The 22,776-nt window shown below is 35.6% G+C and overlaps 1 protein-coding gene across 6 annotated transcripts in view; it reads left to right on the top strand.

Annotated features, from left to right (window-relative positions):
- IFT80 (intraflagellar transport 80) overlaps positions 1-22,776 on the top strand; it is a 114,040-nt gene that overhangs the window by 5,104 nt on the left and 86,160 nt on the right. For 2 of the 6 annotated variants that reach the window (XR_006609130.1, XM_045088571.1), the window contains exons 1-5: positions 215-273; positions 9,420-9,502; positions 12,082-12,303; positions 17,130-17,249; positions 21,342-21,452. Coding sequence is in view for 4 of the 6 variants with exons in the window: in XM_045088571.1 (XP_044944506.1) it covers positions 9,466-9,502; positions 12,082-12,303; positions 17,130-17,249; positions 21,342-21,452 (490 nt within the window). In the remaining 2 variants the exon portion in view is untranslated. Of the gene's footprint in view, positions 1-214; positions 274-6,610; positions 6,696-8,211; positions 8,247-9,419; positions 9,503-12,081; positions 12,304-17,129; positions 17,250-21,341; positions 21,453-22,776 lie in introns of those variants that run through there. The other 4 variants (XM_045088572.1, XM_045088573.1, XM_004755656.3 and 1 more) reach the window with 4 other exon arrangements.

The raw sequence follows: 22,776 nt of genomic DNA, 5'->3' as shown, positions 1-22,776 counted from the left end.
GCTATGAACTTTGCTTTTGTCATTTAGCATTATACACCTCTTTCTATATGAGTACATACGGATTCAACACACACAGATTCACCTCATTTTAAATTTTTATTTATTTTAAAAAAACTTGTTTATTTGACAGAGCACAAGCAGGGTTAACGGCAAGCAGAGGGAAGAGAAGCAGGCACCCCTCTGAGCAGCGAGCCCAATGCTGGACTTCATCCCAGGACCCTTGCAATCATGACCTGAGGCAGAGGCAGCTGCTTAACCCACTGACCCATCCAGGTACTCCCATCTCATTTTCTAGGTAGTTGCACAGCACTCTGGCATATTGGTGAATGTGATTCTTTTATGCCAGCTGATGAATTAAAAGGATGAATTAAACATGACTACGTATTTGAGATTTGAGAATCTCATGGTTTACTGACTAGAATTTATTAGGCCATACTGTAAAAGGTTTACAGATACAGCAAACAAGAATAATATTAAAAGTGTGGTTGGCAATATCTAGACATAATCATGGCTAGAACTGCAGAGAAATGTAAATACCACAGTATATACATATACTTTAGCAAATGCATAGAGGCATTGGAATGGGATGGGGGTTAAAGATCTTCAGTAATTGAACTCTCTGGCCATTTGCAAGCCCATTTTCTTTGCTTATTATGTCTTTGAATCTGTCTCTGGAAATGGTGCCTGCCTCGCTCTTCTCTGACGTGCAAGAGATCCTACCTCTAGTCTGCAAGTGATTTTATGACAGGGCAACCTGGGTAAAAAGATCTGCCTTCCTCTCTCTCTCTCTGTACTCTCCTGGGAAAGAATCACAGGAATCTGATCAGAACTATCAATTTACAAAACTGTACATAAAAGTTGCACTTTCAAAAATAGGGCCTTGGATAGTCATAAGCAAACCATTCATTTTAATATCAATATCCAAGGGCTAGCCAGTATGCAGATGACCCAGAACTTGGTATAAATGTACTTATGATTTAGCTCTTGTGAGTTATCTATTCTTCACATTCTTGTTCACTCCTGAGGCTTATCTGCTATTTCTTATCTATAAATTGATGTTATACCTTCCCTCTTTCCTGCCTAAAATTTTTCTCATCTTGTTAGTGCTTCTACCTCTTAATTTTAATTCTTTTTCTAAATAAGATTTTTTTGGTTGTGTATTTATTTATTTGAGAGAGAGACAGAGAGAGTGCAAACGGGGGCGGGGGAACAAAGGGAGATGGAGACGGAGATAGTATCAAGCAGACGCTGCTCTAAGCCCAGAAACTAGCTCCAGCCCCCATTTCATGACCCTAAGATCATGACTTGAGCCAAAATCAAGAGTTAGATGCTCAACTGACTGAGCCAACCAGGTGTCCCTCTTAGTTTTAATTCTTAAATCTAATTCTTTTATTTCTTTTTTTGTAAACCATTTAACCATTTTTAAGTGTATAGTTCAGTGGCATTAAGTACATTAATATTGTTATACTATCATCTCCATCTATCCACAGAACTCTTTTCATCTTGCAGAACTGAAACTCCATAGCCATTAGAGAATAACTCCCCTTTCTTCCTCCTTCCTGCCACCAGCCCCTGGCAACCACCACTCTACTTTCTGTCTTTATGAATTTGACTACTGTAGTACTTCATATAAGTCTAATATACAGTATTTGTCCTTTTGGATGCTAACTGGATTATTTCAGTTAGCATAATAGTAAGTCAAATTCTCAAAATTAGTTCTGAATTCCAGTTTCTTGGTTCTAATTCATTTTCACATTATAAACGCATATATCCACAAGCTGAGTGTGTAATCCATGATGAACATTTAAACTTAGTTTTTGATAGAAGTATACAGAGTTCTGTAATAAACAGGTGTATGCAGTTGCATATATGTCTTGATGTACGTTTATATGTATGTGATAAATTCTTATGACTAGCGATTCTTCCCAGGCTAGATTTCTTATACAATACTTCCATTGAATTGTAGCTTCTAACAAAGTTTAGCACAGATGTGTCAGATTGGCAGAGCCTAGGGTACTTACCTCTGTCTAGCTATAAGGAAGGCTAGAAAGGAAATAATGTTTCTTATAATGAGAAAAGGACTCGTAAGATAGGGGATTACCCAAGTATAGGCAAACCAGTCAAATGTTTGGGGTAGAGAACAGAATAAATGACCATTAGCAGTAATTTACCTGCTCTTCAGTAATGTATGCGTTGCGTTTCTGTTTCTCCATATGCCAACACTAGGTTCTGAGTATTTTGCGTTTAACCACTCTGATATCAGAAAAGTGGTATCTAGTTGTTTTAGTTTTCATTTCTTTAATTATAATTGAGGCTAAGCATTGTTTCATGTTTTTGATTGCCCACCTACCATCTGTACTTATGTTTCTGTGAACTGTTAATTTATATGTTTATCAGTGCCCTTGATCCAGTGACTTCATGGATGACTGTGTTGTCTTAGTTATTTTCTGCTTCTATACTATTGCCAGTCTATCCCTCTCCACTGATTACTTCTTTTTTTGTCCCCAAATATACTGGAGTTTACCCTAGATAAAAAGGCCTTTATAGCTACTATTCTATTTCATCCTTTAATCTCTACACTTAAATAGCTTAATATGTACAGTTATATAATTTTAACTTCTACCCTTATGACCTATGCTGCTGATTCTGTTTTAGAGCATGCAAGGATGGTTCTAGATGCAGGGAATATAGGAATGAACAAAATAGACAAAAGTTCTTGCACTTAGGAAGCTTACATTTTAGAAAGAGAACGGTAAGTAAAATTCATAGTATGGCAGTTGGCCTTATATAGGTTGTACAGGGAAGGCTTCACTGAGAAGGTGATTTGGGGGGGAGAGATATAAAGGAGGGAAAAGGAGTAAGCCAGGCAGCTACCTGGGGGCAGGGACTTCAGTCAAAGAATACAAGTTCAAAGGCCCTGAGGCAGGAGCATTCTTAGTATGTTAGAAAAGGTAGAGGTTTTTGTGTTTGGAGCAGTTTGAGTGAAGAGAGAGAGAGGAATCAGGTAGGGTCAGAGAATATTAGGATATATTAGGGCTCTCCAGAGAAAGAAGAGTTGATGTTGTAGTCTTGAGTCCAAAAAATAGAAACTTGGGCAAAATTTCTGTGTTGCAGTCTGGAGGCAGAATTCCTTCTTGAGGAAATAGTGGTCTTTTGTCATAAGGCCTTCAGCTGATTAGATGGAGGCCACTCAAATTATGTAGGGAAATCTGCTTTACTCTAAGTCGACTGATTATAAATGTTAATCACTTCTAAAAAATACATTTAAGCAACATTTAGATTAGCCCAAATAATTGGGCACTGTTGTATAGCCAGGTTGACACATAAAATTAACCATTACAGTAGAGGAGTTCAGATTAAGAAAAGCTTTGAACACTGTTGCAAGAACCTTAACTTTGAGTGAGATAGGAAGTCATTGTAATATTTTGAGCAAAGAAGTGCTATGATCTATTTTAAAACAGTCACTTTGGCTGCTGTGGTAAGTATAGATGATGAAGGGTTAGAGGCCAATTAAGAGGCTATTATATCCAAGCCAACAAATGATAGCACCTTAAACTGGGGTCATAACAGTGGGGGTGGCAAAAATCAGATACTCTGAAGATAGAGTGTAAAAGTTTTGATTTTTAAAAGTTGGAGTTGGGATGTGAGAGAAGAGTCAGTAATAATTCTAATTCTAATTCTAGGCCTGTGCAACCACAAGAAAGGAATTACCATTTACTGACATTGGTAAGGCTGTGAGAGGAGCGGTTAGAGGAATGATCAGCGGTTTCATCTGGATCTCAAGTTTGAGATGTTTGTTAGACATTTAGATAAGTTGTTAAATAATCAGTTAGATATAAAATCAGGTTCAGTGGAGAGGTCTGAACTGGAGATATGAAATTGGAAATTGTCACTATGCAGTCAATATGTTTGAATTTATATTAAGCCATGAAACTGGGTGATACCACCATGTCAGTAGTGTAAATATAGAGGAGGTACAAAAACGGAGCCCACAGTTTAAGGCTGGGAAAATTAGGACAAGAAGTTGGTGAAATTTATTCCCTCTATAACTCTGCAGTTCCTTTCCCTTCCTAACCTGCCCAATGAAGTAAAGCCTAATACCCCAGTAGATTGAAAAGGAATCCCGCAGAGTTCCATGTTCTCTTAGGAAGATTGCCTCTTCCTCCCTTAGAAAACTGCATCAACACTGCTAACTACCGTAGAGACCAGTTCCAGGAAGATGGCTGCAATTTAAATTGATTATCCACCCTCCCTTGTGAGACCACTGGGACTATTCCAGCATACCTTATATCTATGTTTACCTCAGTCTCCACATTCAAGATTCTTAATTCCCTATATTAGTTTGTTACTGGGCTTATCTGTTGATGATGGTAATTTCCACATGATAAAACTTTATTATCTGTCACTGAAAAGGTGGTAAAAACTGATAGGACTCTCCACAAGGTCAGGAATCTTGGCTCTTTCTATCTTGTTACTGTTGTATACATAGCCTTGATGACATAGCATGGAGAGTGTTACTCTTATTTTTCAAGTTTTATTTGTCAATTATGTTGTAATTTATAAAACTTTTCTAAGAGTTAATAAAATGGCTTCCTTAGGAAACTCATTTACTTTTCATATTGCTGTTGTGGTTAACCACAGAATGTAAATCCCAGATTGGGCCACTAGGTTGATGATGATGTACCATCTCCACATGGGTTTCAGAATTGTTAATGCCCTGTGTGGCCACATCTAGTTTTGAGGGCAGCTGGGAAACATAGTTTTATTCTAGGTGGCCGGTGTACAGCAAAAATTCAGATTTTTTTTTTATCACAGAAGGAGGGATGAATGAATATTGGAGGACAGCCTGCCATTTCTACCATTTTCTACCATCTGTCCCAAACTCCTCCCCATAAATACTACCATTCTACCTTTTGGAACTCACAGTATGTTATTGGCCAAATCTGTATTCTCAGCCTTTACTCTGAATGATCCCTTTACCTTGGTAGTCTAACTCAAGTCTTGTTGTTTCCTAAGGAAATTGCTTTCCCCATGACCCCTTCAAGTAGAGGCTCTTTGCCTCCCAGGATCCCATGTGTCAAAAGGCCTTATTTCTCACTGATGTATCTAGACAATGGATTCTTTTTCTCTTTCTCTTTATATATCTCTAGTCCCTTTAAACAAGTCCTACCCAATTAAACCATTCTCTATCCATTTTGTAGTCTCTGCAGTTTTTCCTCATTCAATGAATATTTGAGTGCCTAGCTGTCTTTATCCTCTACTACTATTATTGTCATTATTCTCAGTGATTTAATATCCACAAATCATTCCACTCCATTCCCTGGCCTCTTAGCTCCTTGGCCTCATATACCCACTTTTACAGTCTTTTTTTTTTTTTTTTTTAAAGATTTTATTTATTTATTTGACACAGAGAGAGAGAGAGAGAGAGAGAGACTGAGACCACAAGTAGGCAGAGAGGCAGGCAGAGAGAGACTGGGGGAAGCAAGCTCCCTGCCAAGCAGAGAGCCCAATGTGGGGCTTGATCCCAGGGCCCTGAGATCATGACCTGAGCTGAAGGCAGAGGCTTAACCCACCGAGCCACTCAGGCGCCCCGCACTTTCACAATCTTTATCATTACGACCTTATCATTACCAATGTCTACTTCTCTCTCAAAATCTGATATAATTGACACATAATAAAATAAAACTTAAAACTCCAATCTGAATTTTATTTTATTTTAGTTTTTTTTTTTTTTTAAAGATTTTATTTGTTTATTTGACAGAGAGAAAGAGCACAAGCAGGGAGAGTGGCAGGCAGAGAGAGAGGGAGAAGCAGGCTCCCAGCTGAGCAAGGAGCCCAATGCGGGACTTGATCCCAGGACTCTGGGATCATGACCCGAGGTGAGGGCAGATGTTTAACCAACTGAGCCACCCAGGAGTCCCTTACATTTTTTCTTCTTAAGCCCCACAAATGTTGACTTATACTGGACCAAAAACAGCTTATCAGTGATTTTTAGGGGTAAAGGCATAGTTGCTCCCATCATTTTCTCATATAAAATTGCAGAGTAGATCAAGTTAGCTATACTGTGGAGATTTTCTTACTATTATCTCCCCACCTCAGCCACTCCCTCTCCGCAAATACTACTGACTGATCAGCCTTGATGACCATGGCTTTGGGGGGCAAAAAATGCCTCAATGCAGTTCTCAGGAAGCTTTGTACTTCCTCAAATTGGCAATGCTCTAATTCTTCTTTTCCCTTACTCTATTATCCAGTCTCATATTAGAATGCACATATCCTTCATGCAGATGATCTCAGCTAAATTGGACAAAATATCTTTCTGAGCAAGGGAGAATCTTCCCAGTGTTGGAATGCCTTGCTCTGATTCCTTGGCACCAGGTTTCTGAATGGTGGCAGATACCTTTCTTATCAAAACCATATTGCCTTTACTATTTACATGGGATTATAATTTCTTTGGTGAGGAATTATTCCTAATTATCATGGTTTTCAACAATATGAGGTATTTTGATGTAGGATACATCATGCCTTTGTCAAAGATCTTTTAAGTTTCTGATTGCAATTGTATATTCAGATTTTACATGTATTTTCTTATCTATTGTGTTTTCATTTCCAGAAGCACCAATTTGTCTGCCTTTATTGTTTTAAAATCCTTATAAGCTTGGTAAATTTGAATCATTGTGGAAAAAAAGCAGGATTTTGTAAGTACTTTTGCTCTTTTTCCTCCCCTATAATTAGGAGAAGTTCTGATGGAAAGGAGGAAGGAGTTTTGAGAAAGGTGCTGAAGGTGCTCCCAAAGACGAAAAAGTAAGCCCTGGAAGGTGTGCCTCAGAGAGAGCATATTCTTGCTCTGGCTACTATACATAGATTCATACTTTTGAAGAAGGACAGAAATCTCCCTAAATGAACTAACTGGAAAAGAAGTGTTTCTGACCCTGTGGTTTTAACAGTCCCCACCCCCACTCAATCTAACAAATTAATGAGCAGAATAAGTGAAAAAGGTGCTTTGAAATACAGCTGTGTTTAGCACTTTGCTGATCTAAAAGTCTTCTTGGGTTTGGGAGAATGAGAAATTATCTAAGGGAGGTCCACTGAATACTTATCTGTACTCAGCAGCTCCTTTGATGTAGTTAGCAGTAATTTTCTACTGGGCAGAGATATTTTTTCCTTTAATTACACTTTCATTTTTTTTTTCTTTTTAAGTTAGTGATATTACTCTGAAAGAATTCTGTAACTATAAATTAGGTTTAGACAATTTAGCAATTTTCTTGTTTATATAAATAAATATATGAGTTATATATATGAGTAATTTATTTTTTTAAAAAATTTTAAAAGATTTCTTTATTTACTTGCGAGAGAGTGAGCAGAGGGAGGGGAGATAAGCAGACTTCCACTGAGTGGGGAGCCTGACCCTAGGCTCAATCCCAGGACCCTGAGATCATGATCTGAACCAAAATCAAGAATCGGCTGCAGGGGCGCCTGGGTGGCTCAGTGGGTTAAGCCTCTGCCTTCAGCTTGGGTCATGATCTCAGGGTCATGGGATCAAGTCCCACATCTTGCTCTCTGCTCAGCAGGGAGCCTGCTTCCTCCTCTCACTGCCTGCCTCTCTGCCTACTTGTGATTTCTGTCTGTCAAATAAATAATCTTTAAAAAAAAAAAGAATCGGCTGCTAACCAGCTGAACCCCCTGGTGCCTAAGAGTAATTTAAAAAATGTTATTTATTTATTTATTTTAGAGAGGGAGAGAGAGAGAGAGAGAGAGCATGTGTACATGCATGAGTGGTAGGGGAGTTTCAGAGAGGGAAGGGGCAGAGGGTAAAGGAGAGAATCTCAAGCAAATTCCCCACTGAGCTTGGAGATCCACCTGGAGCTGGATCTCAGGACCCTGAGATCATTACCTGAGCTGAAATCCAGAGTCAGATTCTGGGGCGCCTGGGTGGTTCAGTTGGTTAAGCAAATGCCTTAGGCTCAGGTCATGATCCTAGAGTCCTGGAATCAAGTCTCACATTGGGCTCCCTGCTCAGCAGAGAGTCTGCTTCTCTCTGACTCTCCCTCTTCTTGTGCTTTCTCTCGCTCTCAAATACATTAAGTCTTAATAAAAAAAAAAAAAAAGGTGCTTAACTGACTGAACCACCAGGTGTTCCAATTTATATATATATTTTTAAGTTTCTTATTTTCATTCCAGTATAGTTAACATACAGGGTTATGTTAATTTCAGATATACAATACAGTGATTCAGCAATTCTGTACACGGTAAGTGTACTCTTTAATCCTCATCACCAGTTTCAAACACAACCCCGCCCCTCATAATCATCAGTTTGTTCTTTATAATTAAGAATCTGTTTCTTGGTCTGTCTCTTTTTTCCCTTTTGTTTGCTTCGTTTCTTAAGTTCCACATATGAGTGAGATCATATGGCACTTGTCTTTCTCTGACTTACTTCACTTAGCATAATACTGTGTAGTTCCATCCATGTTGTTGCAAATGGCAAGAATTCATTCTTTTTTATGGATGATTAATACTTCATTATATACACACATACACACATACACCACCTCTTCTTTATCCATCTGTCAGTTTACACTTGGGCTGCTTCCATAATTTGGCTATTGTAAATAATGGTACAATGAACACAGTGGTACATATTTCCTTTTGAATTAGTGTTTTTGTATTCTTTGGGTAAATATCCAGTAGGGTGTTTCTGGATTGTAGGGTAGTTCTATTTTTAATTTTTTGAGGAAATTCCATTTGATTTTTTTCTTGTGATAACAAGGTTATTTGGGGGAGTATTATTCTTTTTCTATATTTTTATTTGGCAAATTATCATTGCAATTTTTATATAACTTTTATAAGAGATTTATTACCTCTTTCTTAAATAACTCACGTATTTTTCTCATTGCTACTGTGACAACCATAACTGTTGGTCAGTGTATCTATCTCCAACAGAATGTAAACCTCAGACTGATGATGTCATCATAGTCACATGTGGGCTCCAGAATTGAAGCCATTAAAACTAAGGCCTTGATCCCTTGATTAGACCTTGAGAATTTATTGTAATATACCATTCAATAGGACCAATAATGATCTTCCATTAAGGGGTTCCCAGTTTATAGAGTCTTTTGATTTGGCCCTAGAAGAGCTTTTGGAAATTATTTACCTGCTCAGAATTTGTGGTGGTCTGTACTTGTATAATGTTCAGGCAGGCTGTAGAGGACCTCTGGAGTCCCACCCAAGGCTTCCAGTCACTCCTTGGCAGGATTAGCATACTGACTAGTTTTCTTCTTCTTTCCGTGTATTTGATGCCAACAGTATTAAAGGTGTTTTGGTGTCCTTAGAGTGCTAAAATGTTTTGTTTGCTTTTACTTTTTGTGTACATGTGTTTGTTTTTAATACAGATTTTATATTTTCCCTCAACTTTTATTTTACAGTGAATACAATCAAATTGCATTTTAAAATTTTGCTGAAAGTGGAGACATGAGACTGAAGATATCTCTTTTAAAAGAACCAAAACATATCCTTTTGATACTTATAAACCTTATTGTGATCATCTATTGTTAAAAGTTTCCTATTTTGTATTCTAGTTATAGAGTGGATTTTTTTATTCTTTTAATGGTAATTTAGCTAAATTGTTTTTGAAATATTTGAGATCATGTGCTGCAGGTAATTTTCCAAAGCAAACTATTTGCTCTAAATCTTACTTTCAAATTCTTATTGACTTTTTTTTTTTTACTCTGTTTAAGTACTGAGCTTAAGTGCATAAAACACAGTTTTTGTTTAGTCTAGTAGGATCCTAAAGAGTGGCTTTTTTTTTTTTTTTAAACCAAGTAACTTCTTTGCTATTGTGATTTAGTATGTTTTCACTGAGTTTTGCTCTGTTTCTTCATACTCATGATAAAGTGGAGTTTAAGCCAGGGAAATCTGAGCAGTGAGACCTTTATTATTTCATGTGGGAAGGTCGTGATTATAAATATTTTCTCAAATGCATGACTCTATATTGTGTTAGCAGGAATACCCAATTATGTATCAGGAGGATATGACAGATCTCTCTACCTTCATCCTTAGTTATTTAGATTAGTGCTTCTGTAAGAATCAACTGTAGACTATTACAGGTCTGTGAAAGGATAAGTACAGAAATTAGAAAGTAAGAGGTAAATTCTTACAGCAATTTGACATTGTCATAACACCCAAATATAAGATCATTTTTCTAATAATTAATTTTTATTTTATCTTATACAGGTTGGAAATAGAGAAAAATGTGGTCCTTCATCAGAGATAGCAAAGCACTGTTTAGATATTTGATCAAATTTTTAAAATTTATACTATCCTGCTTATTTAACCTATTGAGTAAAATAGAATTCCTTTGATTTCTCCTTAAATCCTTTCTACTATCTTTTCAAAGTGTTCTCTCAAGAGTTCATGCCAGGGCGCCTGGGTGGCTCAGTGGTTAAGCTGCTGCCTTCGGCTCAGGTCATGATCTCGGGGTCCTGGGATCGAGCCCCGCATCGGGCTCTCTGCTCAGCAGGGAGCCTGCTTCTTCCTCTCTCTCTGCCTGCCTCTCTGCCTACTTGTGATCTCTATCTGTCAAATAAATAAATAAAATCTTTAAAAAAAAAAAGAGTTCATGCCATATACAGTCTTACAGATTTTGACTGTGTCTGTAGTCTGCTTTTACCTTTTCAAGTTGAAGTATAACAGTTTTTTAAACTTTCTTAATCTGTCAGTCCCCTCATTTCTCCCATATTCTTAGTTGACCTGTTAGGCTGAAGATCTATCACACACATCTGTTGTGCACTTACAGCAATTTATACAAGGATAAACTTAATGTTTTTGTTTTGGAATGGTGTGCTGTTTTTGTGTATTTTCTTCCTTTCTTGGTTTTATCTAACATTCTCCCTTCCTAATGTTACGTTTTACCTAACATTATTTAGACCATAGCAATTATATTGGAACAGTTTTTTCAGTAATGGTCTTGTGATATCCAGGTCCTTTTGTTTAGATTATATGTTGAATATTCCAATGCTACTTTGTTATCTGTTTTTGAAGACTCTAAAGTTCTTGCTATAATTTCTCTTTTACCTTTTGGTTATTTGCTTACTCTGTCATTTTGAAATATTAAATCTTAGAACATTCCAGAATAATTATAGCACATTGTTTCTTTTTCCTTGGAGTTTATTGATTGTTCAGAAAAGCCAATAAAAAGCACTAGTGAGAAGAGGAGGAAGTAAAAGGATTATACAAAAATAGCAAGAAAACAACCCAACTAGGAATGATCTGGTAATACAGATAGCCAGATATATGAAAGAGAAAGGTTTCTCTTAAATGACAAACTGAAATGCCTTCTCTATATACACAGTTCTGCTAGGGTAAGCAGCCTGTTCTGATGGAGGAACAGAGGGCTCCTTGAGCACCTCAATTTATAGAAATCCTCCTAATAAATCAGAGGCCGAAAAAATGGGTTAAATAAAGTAGAAATTTTAGGGTTCATATCTTATCCAGTGCTATGCATCATGTAGGTGCAGTAAATTATAATTGAATTGTTTCCTGGGTTTAATGTCAAAAAGTTTGGTAAGATTTTATTTTGGCAGGTAGGCTGTAGGTTTTTTTCTAGGTAAATTGTTATTATAATATGTAATTTAAGCAGGTATTTTCCTGTTAGATTTCGGTCTTCTTTTAACACTTGATTTTTTTAACTTATCAAAATAATACATATTTCTTCTAATATGATATAGATCTATATAGATTTGAAAATTATAATTCATTATTCTCACCTGTCCCCCAGCAGTTTAGTGTATATCCTTTCATACCTTTTGATCTTTAAATGTCTGTGTATCTTCTGGCCTTATTTATGGAATCTTTTGTAACAAAATTTAAAATTTTTCATGTCAGATCTTTCTTTTTTTCCTCTTTTAGCATGTGGATTCTTGCTTTCCATTCTTCTTGCAATTGGTTGATAGATGCAAGTCATGAAATGAAAATGTATTTAGAAACTTGAAACATTTTACTCTATCTTATCTTTTTCCTATAATCTGCATCTGCAAATTATTTTATTATGATTTAAGGTTTTTGTGTGTCTCCTTAACATGGTGATACATCAAGAATTAGTAAGCTGTGTGGGCTGGACTACGGCTGAAGAACTGTATTCATGTAGTGATGATCACCAGATAGTGAAGTGGAACTTGTTAACCAGTGAAACAAGTCAAATAGTAAAGCTTCCTGATGATATTTACCCAATAGATCTTCACTGGTTTCCAAAAAGTTTAGGCATAAAGAAACAAACTCAAGCAGAAAGCTTTGTCCTCACAAGTTCTGATGGTAAGTTTTTAATAAATGTTGTATTTAAAAGACATATTAGTAGTGTGACTTACACTTTTAGTTGTTTTACAGAGCTGATATTTGTAGATCTGCATACCTCTGTCTACACATTTAATCCATATTCTTTGTAGTCATTTGCTTTGTGTATAGGCTATAAAACTGTTGTCATGGGAGAAAGTAAAGCTGGCATATCATGGGATTTGATCTGAGCTTTTAGCTTTACTTTTTCTGTGATCTCACTGAAAATAGTTGTTAAGCTGTTATCAGTTTTGGTTTTGAATTTAACTTTATAACATAACCACACTAAAAAAATACGGACACACAAAAAATATGGGCACAATGCAACATTTAATAAGCTATTTAATATTATCTTTCTTTTCTTTTTTAAAAAATTTTTTTTTATTTATTTGAAAGAGAGAGTGAGAGATCATGAGCAGAGGGGGAAGGGTAGTGGGAGAAGCAGACTCCACGGTGAGCAGGGAGCCCAGTGTGGGACTCAATCCCAAGACCCCAGGATCACAACCTAAGCCCAAGGCAAACGCTTAACCAACTTAGCTACCCTGGCGCCCCTAATATTGTGTTTATTTTCTGTTACATGTTAGTTTCCACTCAACAGAGTTGGAGTTTTGTTTAATTTGACTGTAGCTTTATTACTGGTGAGTAAAAAGCACGATTTTTCTACTTATTGAGGAAATGTTTTTATTTTCATTGAAATAACTTGAACTGCTTTTGTCTGTATTACACTTTACCTACTTTGTCAATTTAAAATACATTCATCAAAAGTAATGGAAACTTATTTGACTAACTTATGCACAGATGGAGTTTTTTGGTTCACCTAACTCTAGGGGTGGACCTTCAAGCATAGCTGCAATTAGGCCCCTGGTCTCATCATCTCTTAGATGGGTTTTCCCTACAAGGTGAGCATGATGGCAGCCAGTAGCTCAAGGCCCATCCATAGAGAAGAAGTGTCAGCAGAGAGTGCTTCCTCAGTATCTCTTGCAGACAAGTTGCAGGAGAATCCTGAGGAAACTTGTGTCCTGTGCTAATGAAAGAATCACTGTAGTCATGGGAATAGGACACTGATTGACTGAGCACAACTGGCCTCAGGCTACCATGGAAAAGTAAAGAGAAAGAGAAGAGGGCTTTTGTAACAAGAATAGGGAAGGGATGTTATGACAAAGTATCAAATCAGATTTCACTTCTTTTACAGACAGAACTTAGGATATTTTTTTTTAACCTTATTTTCTGAATCTTGATTAAGTGAGATGTTGTGTGAAAGTAATTGGACTTAGAAGATTGACTCTGAACCACTGCTAGAATTTGGCTTACCTCAGATGTTAAAATGAAGGGTTGACTTAAAAAAAATTTTTTTTAATTTTGATATAATTTCACATTTGCAGAAAGGTTGTAAGAATTGTAGAAAAAACTCCTGCATATCCTTTATCCAAATTCATTTCCTGTTAACATTTTGCCCCATATATTTTATCATTGGCTTTCTCCCTCTCTCTCCCCCACTTCACTACACATATACACGCACATACACAGACACACATACTTTTTTCCCCCTAAGTATTTAAGGGTCATTTTATAGACATGCAACATGCCCCTTTTACCATAAAATACTTCAGTGCACTTCTCGAGGGTGAGGATTTTCTGTTACATAGTCACAGTACATTCATTGGTCAAAATCAGGAAATTTAACATTGATGTTAAATTGAATATACAGTTAATATTCAAATTTTAACAAGGGCCGTAATAACATCTTTTATAGAAATTTGGTTTTTTCTGGTACAGAATAACCACACTGCTTTTGTCATATCTCTAACCTCCTTTAATATAGTTTCCTCAGTCTTTCTTTTATGATCTTAATAGGTTTGAAGAATACAGATCTGTTTTTTCTTTATAGAATGTCCCTCAATTTGTGTTTGTATGATATTTTCTTATAATTAGATTCAGTGTACACAGTTTTTAGCAGCAGTAGTTAGGGCATCAGATTGCAAGGTTCACGATGCTGGTTTGATCCATTATTGGTGATGTTAACTTTGAATACTTTGTTGGTTTTTCTTTTTTTTAACTTTGATTACTTTGAAAGGTTGTATTCACTAAAGTAATCCACTGTGAAGTTACTATTTTTACCTTTTAATAATTTGTGAACAAATACTTTCAGGCTATGTAAAAATATTCTCTTCCTCCTTAAAATTCTACCTACTATTTTAGCATCTATTGTTGATATTCGGCTGAATCATTTATTATTCACATGGTTGCCAAATGGTGATTTTTTTAATTCCATAATTCCTTCCATATTGATTGGTTGGTATTCTGCTGCACGGAAAAGCCCGTCTTTTCCTACCCATTTGTTTACTTACGTCAGATTAGACTCATAGGTTCTTTATTTTATTTCTGTAATTTTTTTATTTTGTTGTGAAAATTGTCCCAGCTTTGTCTAGTGGAGTCCTATTAAGCCAGCTCCTATGAATTTTTGGGGGTGGGTGGGTGGGATAATGTTTCCTCATCATTTTTTGAGCACTGCTTTGCTGGCACAAGATGTTTCAGTCTTATCTTGCGCTTTCCCAATCCAGCCCCCCAAATTATCCATTTCTCCAAGGAGATCTCTTCTTTTCTTGGTGCTTTCTGGTATTTTAAAAACAATATGAGAGGGGCACCTGGGTGGCTCAGTGGGTTAAGCCGCTGCCTTCGGCTCAGGTCATGATCTCAGAGTCCTGGGATCGAGTCCCGCATCGGGCTCTCTGCTCAGCAGGGAGCCTGTTTCCTCCCCTCTCTCTCTCTCTGCCTGCTTCTCTGCCTACTTGTGATCTCTCTCTGTCAAATAAATAATAAATAAAAAAAAATCTTTATTAAAAAAAAAACAATATGAGAATGTTAGCAAGCTCATTTCAATGAGGTGTGTTTGCTTCAAGGTCCTTTCAGAGAGCTAAGAAATGGAATATAAATGTATATTAAAGAACAATTTTCTCTTTCTCCTGTCCTTCCCTTTATTTTCTTTTCTTCCCTTTTCTTTCTTCTACTTCTCCTTCCTTCCTTTCCATACTAAAAATCACGAGTTCATTCTGATGCCACCAATTCAACATCACAGTTGGTTTATTCCAGTCTTTCTTTTTTCCATATTTGGAAACAGTGAGTGAGCTTGGCTCCTATTATTCTCAAATATATTTGCTCACTTGCTCAATTCTGCAGTACAAAGTAAGTTGTTTCAGAATGGCTTATCTATACTACTGCAAAAAACTAGAGTTTAATATTTGTTTACTCCTGTTTTGATCTTTATACTGAATATATGGAGTTAAAGTCCTGTGTTCAATAGTTACTTGCATTTCCCCTTCCTTAACTGTTATGTTATTCACAGTTAAATGTGTTATTTGTGTTTTCTACTTAAGGTTTCCATTGTCTCCCATCCTTGTTGATTTATCTTCTGAATATGTAAAATAGTAACATGACAAAACTATATTAAAGACAAAATTATATTGAAAACCATAGACAAAATACAAAGACAAAACTATATTTAAAAAGCATACTCAGGGGCGCCTGGCTGGCTCAGATGGTTAAGTATCTGCCTTAGGCTCAGATCCTGATCCCAAGGTTCTGGGATTGAGCCCCACACTGGGCTCACAGCTCAGCAGGGAGTCTGCTTCTCCCTCAACCTCTGCCTGTCTCCACTGCTCATGCTCTCTTTCTTGCTGGGTCTCTCTTTCTCAAATGAATAAATAAAATCTTTAAAAAAAAAAAAAAAGCATACTCAGAGCAATGTCACTATTCCTACCCACCCAATCCTATACACCTTATTTCTGTTTACTCCCTGTAGATAAACAGTCTCTTTGGTTCTGGTTTATCCTTCCTGTGTTTCTTTTGGCAAAGTAAACAGATACATGCATATTTTCTCATTTCACCTTTTGTATTACACAGAGGGTGATATACCATATATTTTATTTGCATTTTCCTTTTTAAACTCAGTAGTATATAAAAATTAACTTTCTATCTGACGAATATGGACAATAAACATAATTAGTCTTGATAATTTTTGTTGTCTGAGTGTCTCTCTGAATTAAGATCATTTAATTACACTCAACTAAAAAATATTTGCTTGAGTCTCTATTTCAAATTGGTTTTAGAGAAAATACTTTCTGTGAGGGAAAATATTTTAATGTAAAAATGTAACTTAAAAGATAAATTTGTGAGATTTGTATAAATCTATAAGTATAAATATATTATGACTCTTCAGAGGAAACTATAATGTTCAATATTATTTTTAGGTTCACTCTATTAATAAAACAAATAACATACATGCCACAGCTAGATGTGGGAAATGTGAGAACCAAAGCAGAATAGTTGAATATTTTCTTTTAAGGTAGGATGAGGAGTATCGGGCCTTGTAAAAGAGGGAAAAGTGTGATAGATTGAAGAAAAGAAATGGAAGGATAAGATAGAAAAAGCATCCAGAAATGAAAAAGAAATGTTCAATAAAGAAGAAAGTAGCTGTCAATGGGAGGTAGTCAAGGGCTTTTCTGTCAGATAAACATTTGAAGTTATTTTATGTATCAGAGCTATATTATTTGTTAACCCAATACTTAATACTACTCTGGTTAAAAAAATACATAACATGTGATCTGCCCCGTTAACAAGTTTTTAAATATACAGTGTGGTATTGTTAACTATAAGCACAATATTTGTACAGCATATCTCTAGGACTTTTTCATTTTGTATGATGTTAACCCAATTAAAAAATTTTTTTTTCTTCAAAATTTAATTTACTGCCCAGGAGTTTCTTTTTTCTAGTTGCCACCAACTTTCTCCTCTTGATTTTTCTCCCCCAGTGTTGGCAGAGAAGGGTTGCAGTTTTGGAGTTCTTCTTTCTCTTCTAGTGTTTTTTCATCATACCCCCTCCCTCTCCTGTGTAGTGGTAACATTCCAAAAGAGATCCCTGAGATCTGGTGGTAGGTCCTTAAATATATAAGGCAGACTTTTGCCAAGTGTTTTGTCTTACCAATAATTCTCTCCAACATTACTGCTTTTTGAATATTTCATGCAGCTGTACACTACTTTTTAGAAAAGATATTTGACAATGTATTAAAAGATTTACATTTAAAAAATAATTCAATTATGTAAAATGCATTAGGGGACTTCTGGTGTATAATCTTCTGTAAAACTGTTAAATACTCCTTAAATTATATTTACTAAAAGATGATTTTTTAAATACATTGTATTAGATAGCTTAAAATAGTTCTTTTATTTTCTTAATATGTCTATTTTAAAATCCCACTTTAAAAAGAATTTGTGTGTTCATTTCTTTTATCATAAGTTGGTAGTTGGTTATAGATCTCTGGCTTTTTGCAACCATCTGCCAAATCATTTCTGCTATTAAGCAGTCTGCAAAAGTGCTCGTGTGTCCTTTTTCCTAACACCCTATTCGAGGTCCTTTCATGTTTCCATGGACATCTGCTAAGGCATTTCTAACTTTAAGAAATGTGTTTTATATAATTTTAATGTTTCCTCTGTTCTTTTTCTCTTTTATAACATATCCCTCTTTTTAAAAAGTCTTTTTTTTTTTTTTAATGAGCAAAAGGTTAATTTTTCACCTTAGGAATTAAATATCCAAATCTGCTTTTTTGTTCAATAAATTAATAATTAATATAACCATATTGACTATATTCTCTTCTCTACCCCAGCCATAGCAAATAATTAGAAATAAATTGATCTGCATTTGGGTCTTGCATTTTGAAAAGATTATAGAAAATTTGGAGAGAAGAAAGAAAATAGTTAAATGGATAATTATGTGCTTAAAAATATTTGTGATGTGGGGGCACCTGACTGGCTCAGTCAGTAGAGCTTGTGACTATTGATCTCAGGGGGCTGGGTTCAAGCCCCGCATTGGCTGTGGATCCTACTTAAAAATTGTTTTTTTTTTTTTAAATGAAAAAATAAAAATATTTGATATATATATAGTTTTATATTTTTGGTTTATTCTGGGTGTGCTATTCTTATAATCTCTAATCAGACAAAATACAAAGGCCAAAGATTTATTGAGTACCAAATCTATGCAAAGAGCTGACCCTAGTTTGTCCCAGTATATATCTTTCTATGTGAGGTCATAGGAAGCAAGAATAATTTTAGCACTTGTCAGAAAATCAGTATTAGGTATTTTAGGATAAGAAATATCAATAATCTAAATACATAAAATTTCTCAAATACAGAATAGATTGAAAGGAAATGTCTGGATCCTTCATTTCTCGTTTGAGAGATATTTGGTTAATCTCTTTGGTGATGGATTCATGCATTAGATGCAACAGTTTATATGCAATATATATTGTGATATATAATATGCAATATAATATATATCATAATATATATGCAATTATATGTAATTATGTTTATTACATGGATATTCTGTGTTAGGAAATGTGCTAACATTTAGTGAGAACAGATCTCAATAAAGTAAACAATGACCACAGGATTAGCTTTCCACTTACTGTATATCATCTTTACAGTTTCCTCTTGAGATTTTTTCCCCCACCTTTTCTCTGTAAAGCAACTGATTAAAAAAAGCATATCCCAGTTAATTTCAAGTTAGTTTAATGAAGAGAATAATAACAGTTGAATTTAAAGTAATTTTATTACATTCAAAAATGACCTAGCAATAAAAAGTTAAAAGGAAAGGTATGGGGAAAAATAGTTGCTGCTGGTGGGTAGTTAGATGAAGGAAAAGGGTAGCTTTTTTTAGGCCTAAAAAATGAATGGTGAGAAAAGAAAGCTATTAGATGGAATGAGAAAAAAAGAAAAAAAAGAATGTCAGCGTAGTTTTTTCTTTTTTTTCTTTTTTTTTTTTCAAGTTGGGAGATGGTTACCTAGTTGGTCAAATTTAACAAGTGCTGATTATGTAAAAGCACTACTGCAAATAAAAATATGTAAGACATGGCCCCCTGCCCTTAAAGAGATCACAGCCCAGTAAAAAAATGCTGTAACAGAGCTGCAAATAATGCTCACAGTGTAAAAAAGACGGAATTACTTTGTTGGTAAAAAGGGGTAGATGGTTAGTGAAGTAACCACAGGGTGCTAGGTGTTAAGTGTTTCAAAGCCATCTGTATTAGAGTTTCCCAGAGAAATGTCTTAAAGCCATCTCAAGCATCTGACTTAGATATATAGATATATAGTTATTTATTTTAAGATTTTATTCATTTATTTGAGAGAGAGAGCATGAGCAGAGAGAGGCAAAGCCAGAAGCATATGCCCCCACACTGAGCAGAGAGCCCATCATGGGCCTTGATCGAAGGACCCCGGAATCATCACCTGAGACGGAGGCAAACACTTAACCTACTGAGCCACCGAGGTGTCCCTGACTTAGATATATTTTTAGTAAATTGTTAATATTATGACAGTCTGGAAAAGCCTTCAGTTAAAAGTGTATTCAAAATAAATTCTATGACGCCAAAATTTGATTAGCCACATGGTTTTTTTTTACTGTAAGATAGATGACTGATGATAGATTGATTTGTGGGAAATTTCTAATTTTACTGTACTTAATTATTATGAGCTATGTATTACTAGATTTTATGATTATTCAAACCCACATTATTTCATGATCTTCTCTCAGCTTTTTTAAAAAAAGATATTTATTTATTTATTTATTTATTTATCAGCAAGAGAGAGCACAAGCAGGGGGAGTAGCAGGCAGAGGGAGAAGCAGGCTCCCCGCTGAGCAGGGAGCCCCATGCGGGGTTCATTCGGAAGATCCTGAGATCATGACCCAAGTTGAAGGCACTGATGGAGCCACGTGGGCACCCCTTTTTCTTAGCTTTCTGTAATACTTTATTCTTTGCACCGTTGATTTGTCCCCTTGATATTTCTTAGGTACTTTAAAGTTGTAAGTTTAAAAAGTTGTGCTTTTTACCTATATATGTGTGAACTTTTTGAGAATAGCAATCTGGTAGCCTGCTCCTTTTTGTCTAGCTAGTGCCTGGCACAGTGTAAAATTGTATGAGGCAAGTATTTTAAAATTTGGAATTATCGATTGTTAAATTAAGTAAACAACAAGGCCATTAAACAGAGGGGGCTCCATGCCTTTGGCCAGCATGAGCAAACCAAAATCTGTCTGTAAACACGTCAAGGTTTTGAAATTAAAACCTAAGGATAATCAGTCACAAACAGCCAACTAAGCCATAGGCTATAGCCAATCAATAATTTCCTCACTTTGTTTCTACCTTTGCTCTATAAAAGTCTCTGCCTCAGCTCCTGCTGGTGAAACATACTTTACCACTTTTGGTTTAGTGCAACCCATTTGGAAGACTTTTGCTCAAACTCTTAAAATTTTTTGTCAGACCTCAGTTTTTTTTTTTTTTTTTAATTTTTTTATTCTTAGAGAGAGAAGAGGGGAGGAGCAGAGGGAAGGAGAAAAAAATATATGTATATTTTATTTTTTATATATTTTTTAATGAGAGAGCTGGGAAGGAGGGGAAGAGAGAGAGAATCTTAACAGACTTCATGCCCAACATGGAGCCGGATCTTATTGCCCTGAGATCATGACCTGAGCTGAAAACAAGAGTCAGATACTTAACAGACTGAGCCACACCAGTGCCCCTGCTTCAGTTTATTTTTTAATAAACTGTTCTGGTTTTTTGACTGTCCTGGTTCCTATCTTCTATACCTTTTCAAGCTTTTCTATAGCCTGCAAAAAGTAAAAAAAAAAAAGTAAGGCCACAAAACTCTGCTTAATTAGAAGGTTTTCTTGACATTTCTTTTGGCCCCCTTTGACCCAGTGGAGTTCTATTGTCCCTCTCATCTATCATAGCATCGTATAATACTTCTATTATATCACTTGTTTCAGTGTTTTATAATTTCATTTTTGTGCCTATTTTCCAATAGATTTGTTTTTTCTTTGGGAGCAGGAACAATTATTTGAGTAGGAATATTATTTGTCCTTATGTCTCCAGTGCCTAGCACTGTGCTAACTAGTCTAGGAGAAGGTACCTGTTTAAGAGATATTTATTGATTGAGTAAATTCAAATAGATTTCTCAAGTTTAATTTCTTTTAGGTAAATTTCATCTGATTTCTAAGTTAGGAAGAGTGGAAAAAAGTGTAGAAGCTCACTGTGGAGCAGTTCTTGCAGGAAGATGGAATTATGAAGGAACAGCATTAGTTACAGGTACGTTGTCTGCAAAAATGATGTTATAAATGAACTGTTTAAAGAAAAATTTTCACAGAATCAGGATATTTTCTTTAGTAATAGTGTTTTTCATTGTCCAAGAGCAAATAATTGGCACAGCATTGAACTAGGCTTCTAGAAATGTTATGATTCAGAATGTCATTTTATTAGATTTCATATATGACTTACAGACAATATTTTTATCAAGGATTTTGAAATGGTCACTTATGGGGTAAATAAAAGTTGTAATTCTTTAACATGTTAAAATTCAAAATATTTAATTGAACTTTACCCCCATTCTTTCACTCTCCCATTTCCTGCCCTATTCTCATAAGCATTCTCATCTTCATCTATGCTATTAGCTAGCTAATGATGTCTAAAAATTACCCCAAAAGGTAATGGCTTAAGATAGTAAACATGTATTATCTTATAGTTTCTGTAGATCAGGGAACAATTTAATTTAGCTGGGTGGTTCTGTCTCAGACTCAAGACGTTGGATAGGGCTGCAGTCGTGTGAAGACTTGATTGGGGTTGGAGGTTCTGCTTCCAAGATGGCTCACTCATATGCTCTTGGCAAGAGATCTTAGTTCTCTTCTCCTTAGCAGGAGGCCTTGGTTCTTAAAAGGGCTTCTCCATAGGGCTGCTTGAATGGTCTAACAACATAATTGCAGGCTTCATAAGGGAGTGATCTGAGAGAGAAAAATGATAGGTATAATATATTTTATGACTCACCCTTGAAAGTCATACTCCATCATTTCTACCATATCCTATTAGAAGCAAGTCACTAAATGTAGCCCAAAGAAGAGAAATTAAGCTCCACCTATCAAAAGGAGGAATAACAAAAAGTTTTTGGATATGTAATCAAACCACCCACCTATCCTCTAGACTTTCTGTAGGGCTTTGTTCAGTGGATTGTTTCCTCTCCTGCCTATTTTTTTAACTTGTCCTTTTCCAGTGGTTTCTTTTTCAGCATATAAATATGTCCAGATGTCATCCATCTTGAAAATTGAGAAGAAATGGAATAAAAATTCTGCCTTTAACAAATGATTCTCTCTAGAGAATTTTCTTTCTTTCTTCTTTTAAGCAAGTTGTTCAAAAGAAAAGTCTACTACATCACTCAATTCAGTCCCCAGCTCACTGAAATTTGCCTGCAACTCTTCTTATTGCAAGGAAAGCACTTTTCTTTGAATTCTAGGATGGAGATTTCAGTGAAAATGAAAGCACTAGTTGAATAATATACTGACAAATCTCCTAAGATTAAAGGAAAAAAATAAACTTTTTGACATGGAAGTTAGGAGAATCTGATAAAATTTTTTCAAAGTAA

The sequence above is a fragment of the Mustela putorius genome, unplaced genomic scaffold, assembly GCF_011764305.1.
Source record: "Mustela putorius furo isolate JIRA1106 unplaced genomic scaffold, ASM1176430v1.1 tig00003834_pilon_pilon_pilon, whole genome shotgun sequence".
Taxonomy (NCBI): domain Eukaryota; kingdom Metazoa; phylum Chordata; class Mammalia; order Carnivora; family Mustelidae; genus Mustela; species Mustela putorius.
Note: the sequence above shows the minus strand (reverse complement) of the source record. Positions and strands in the feature narration are given on the sequence as shown.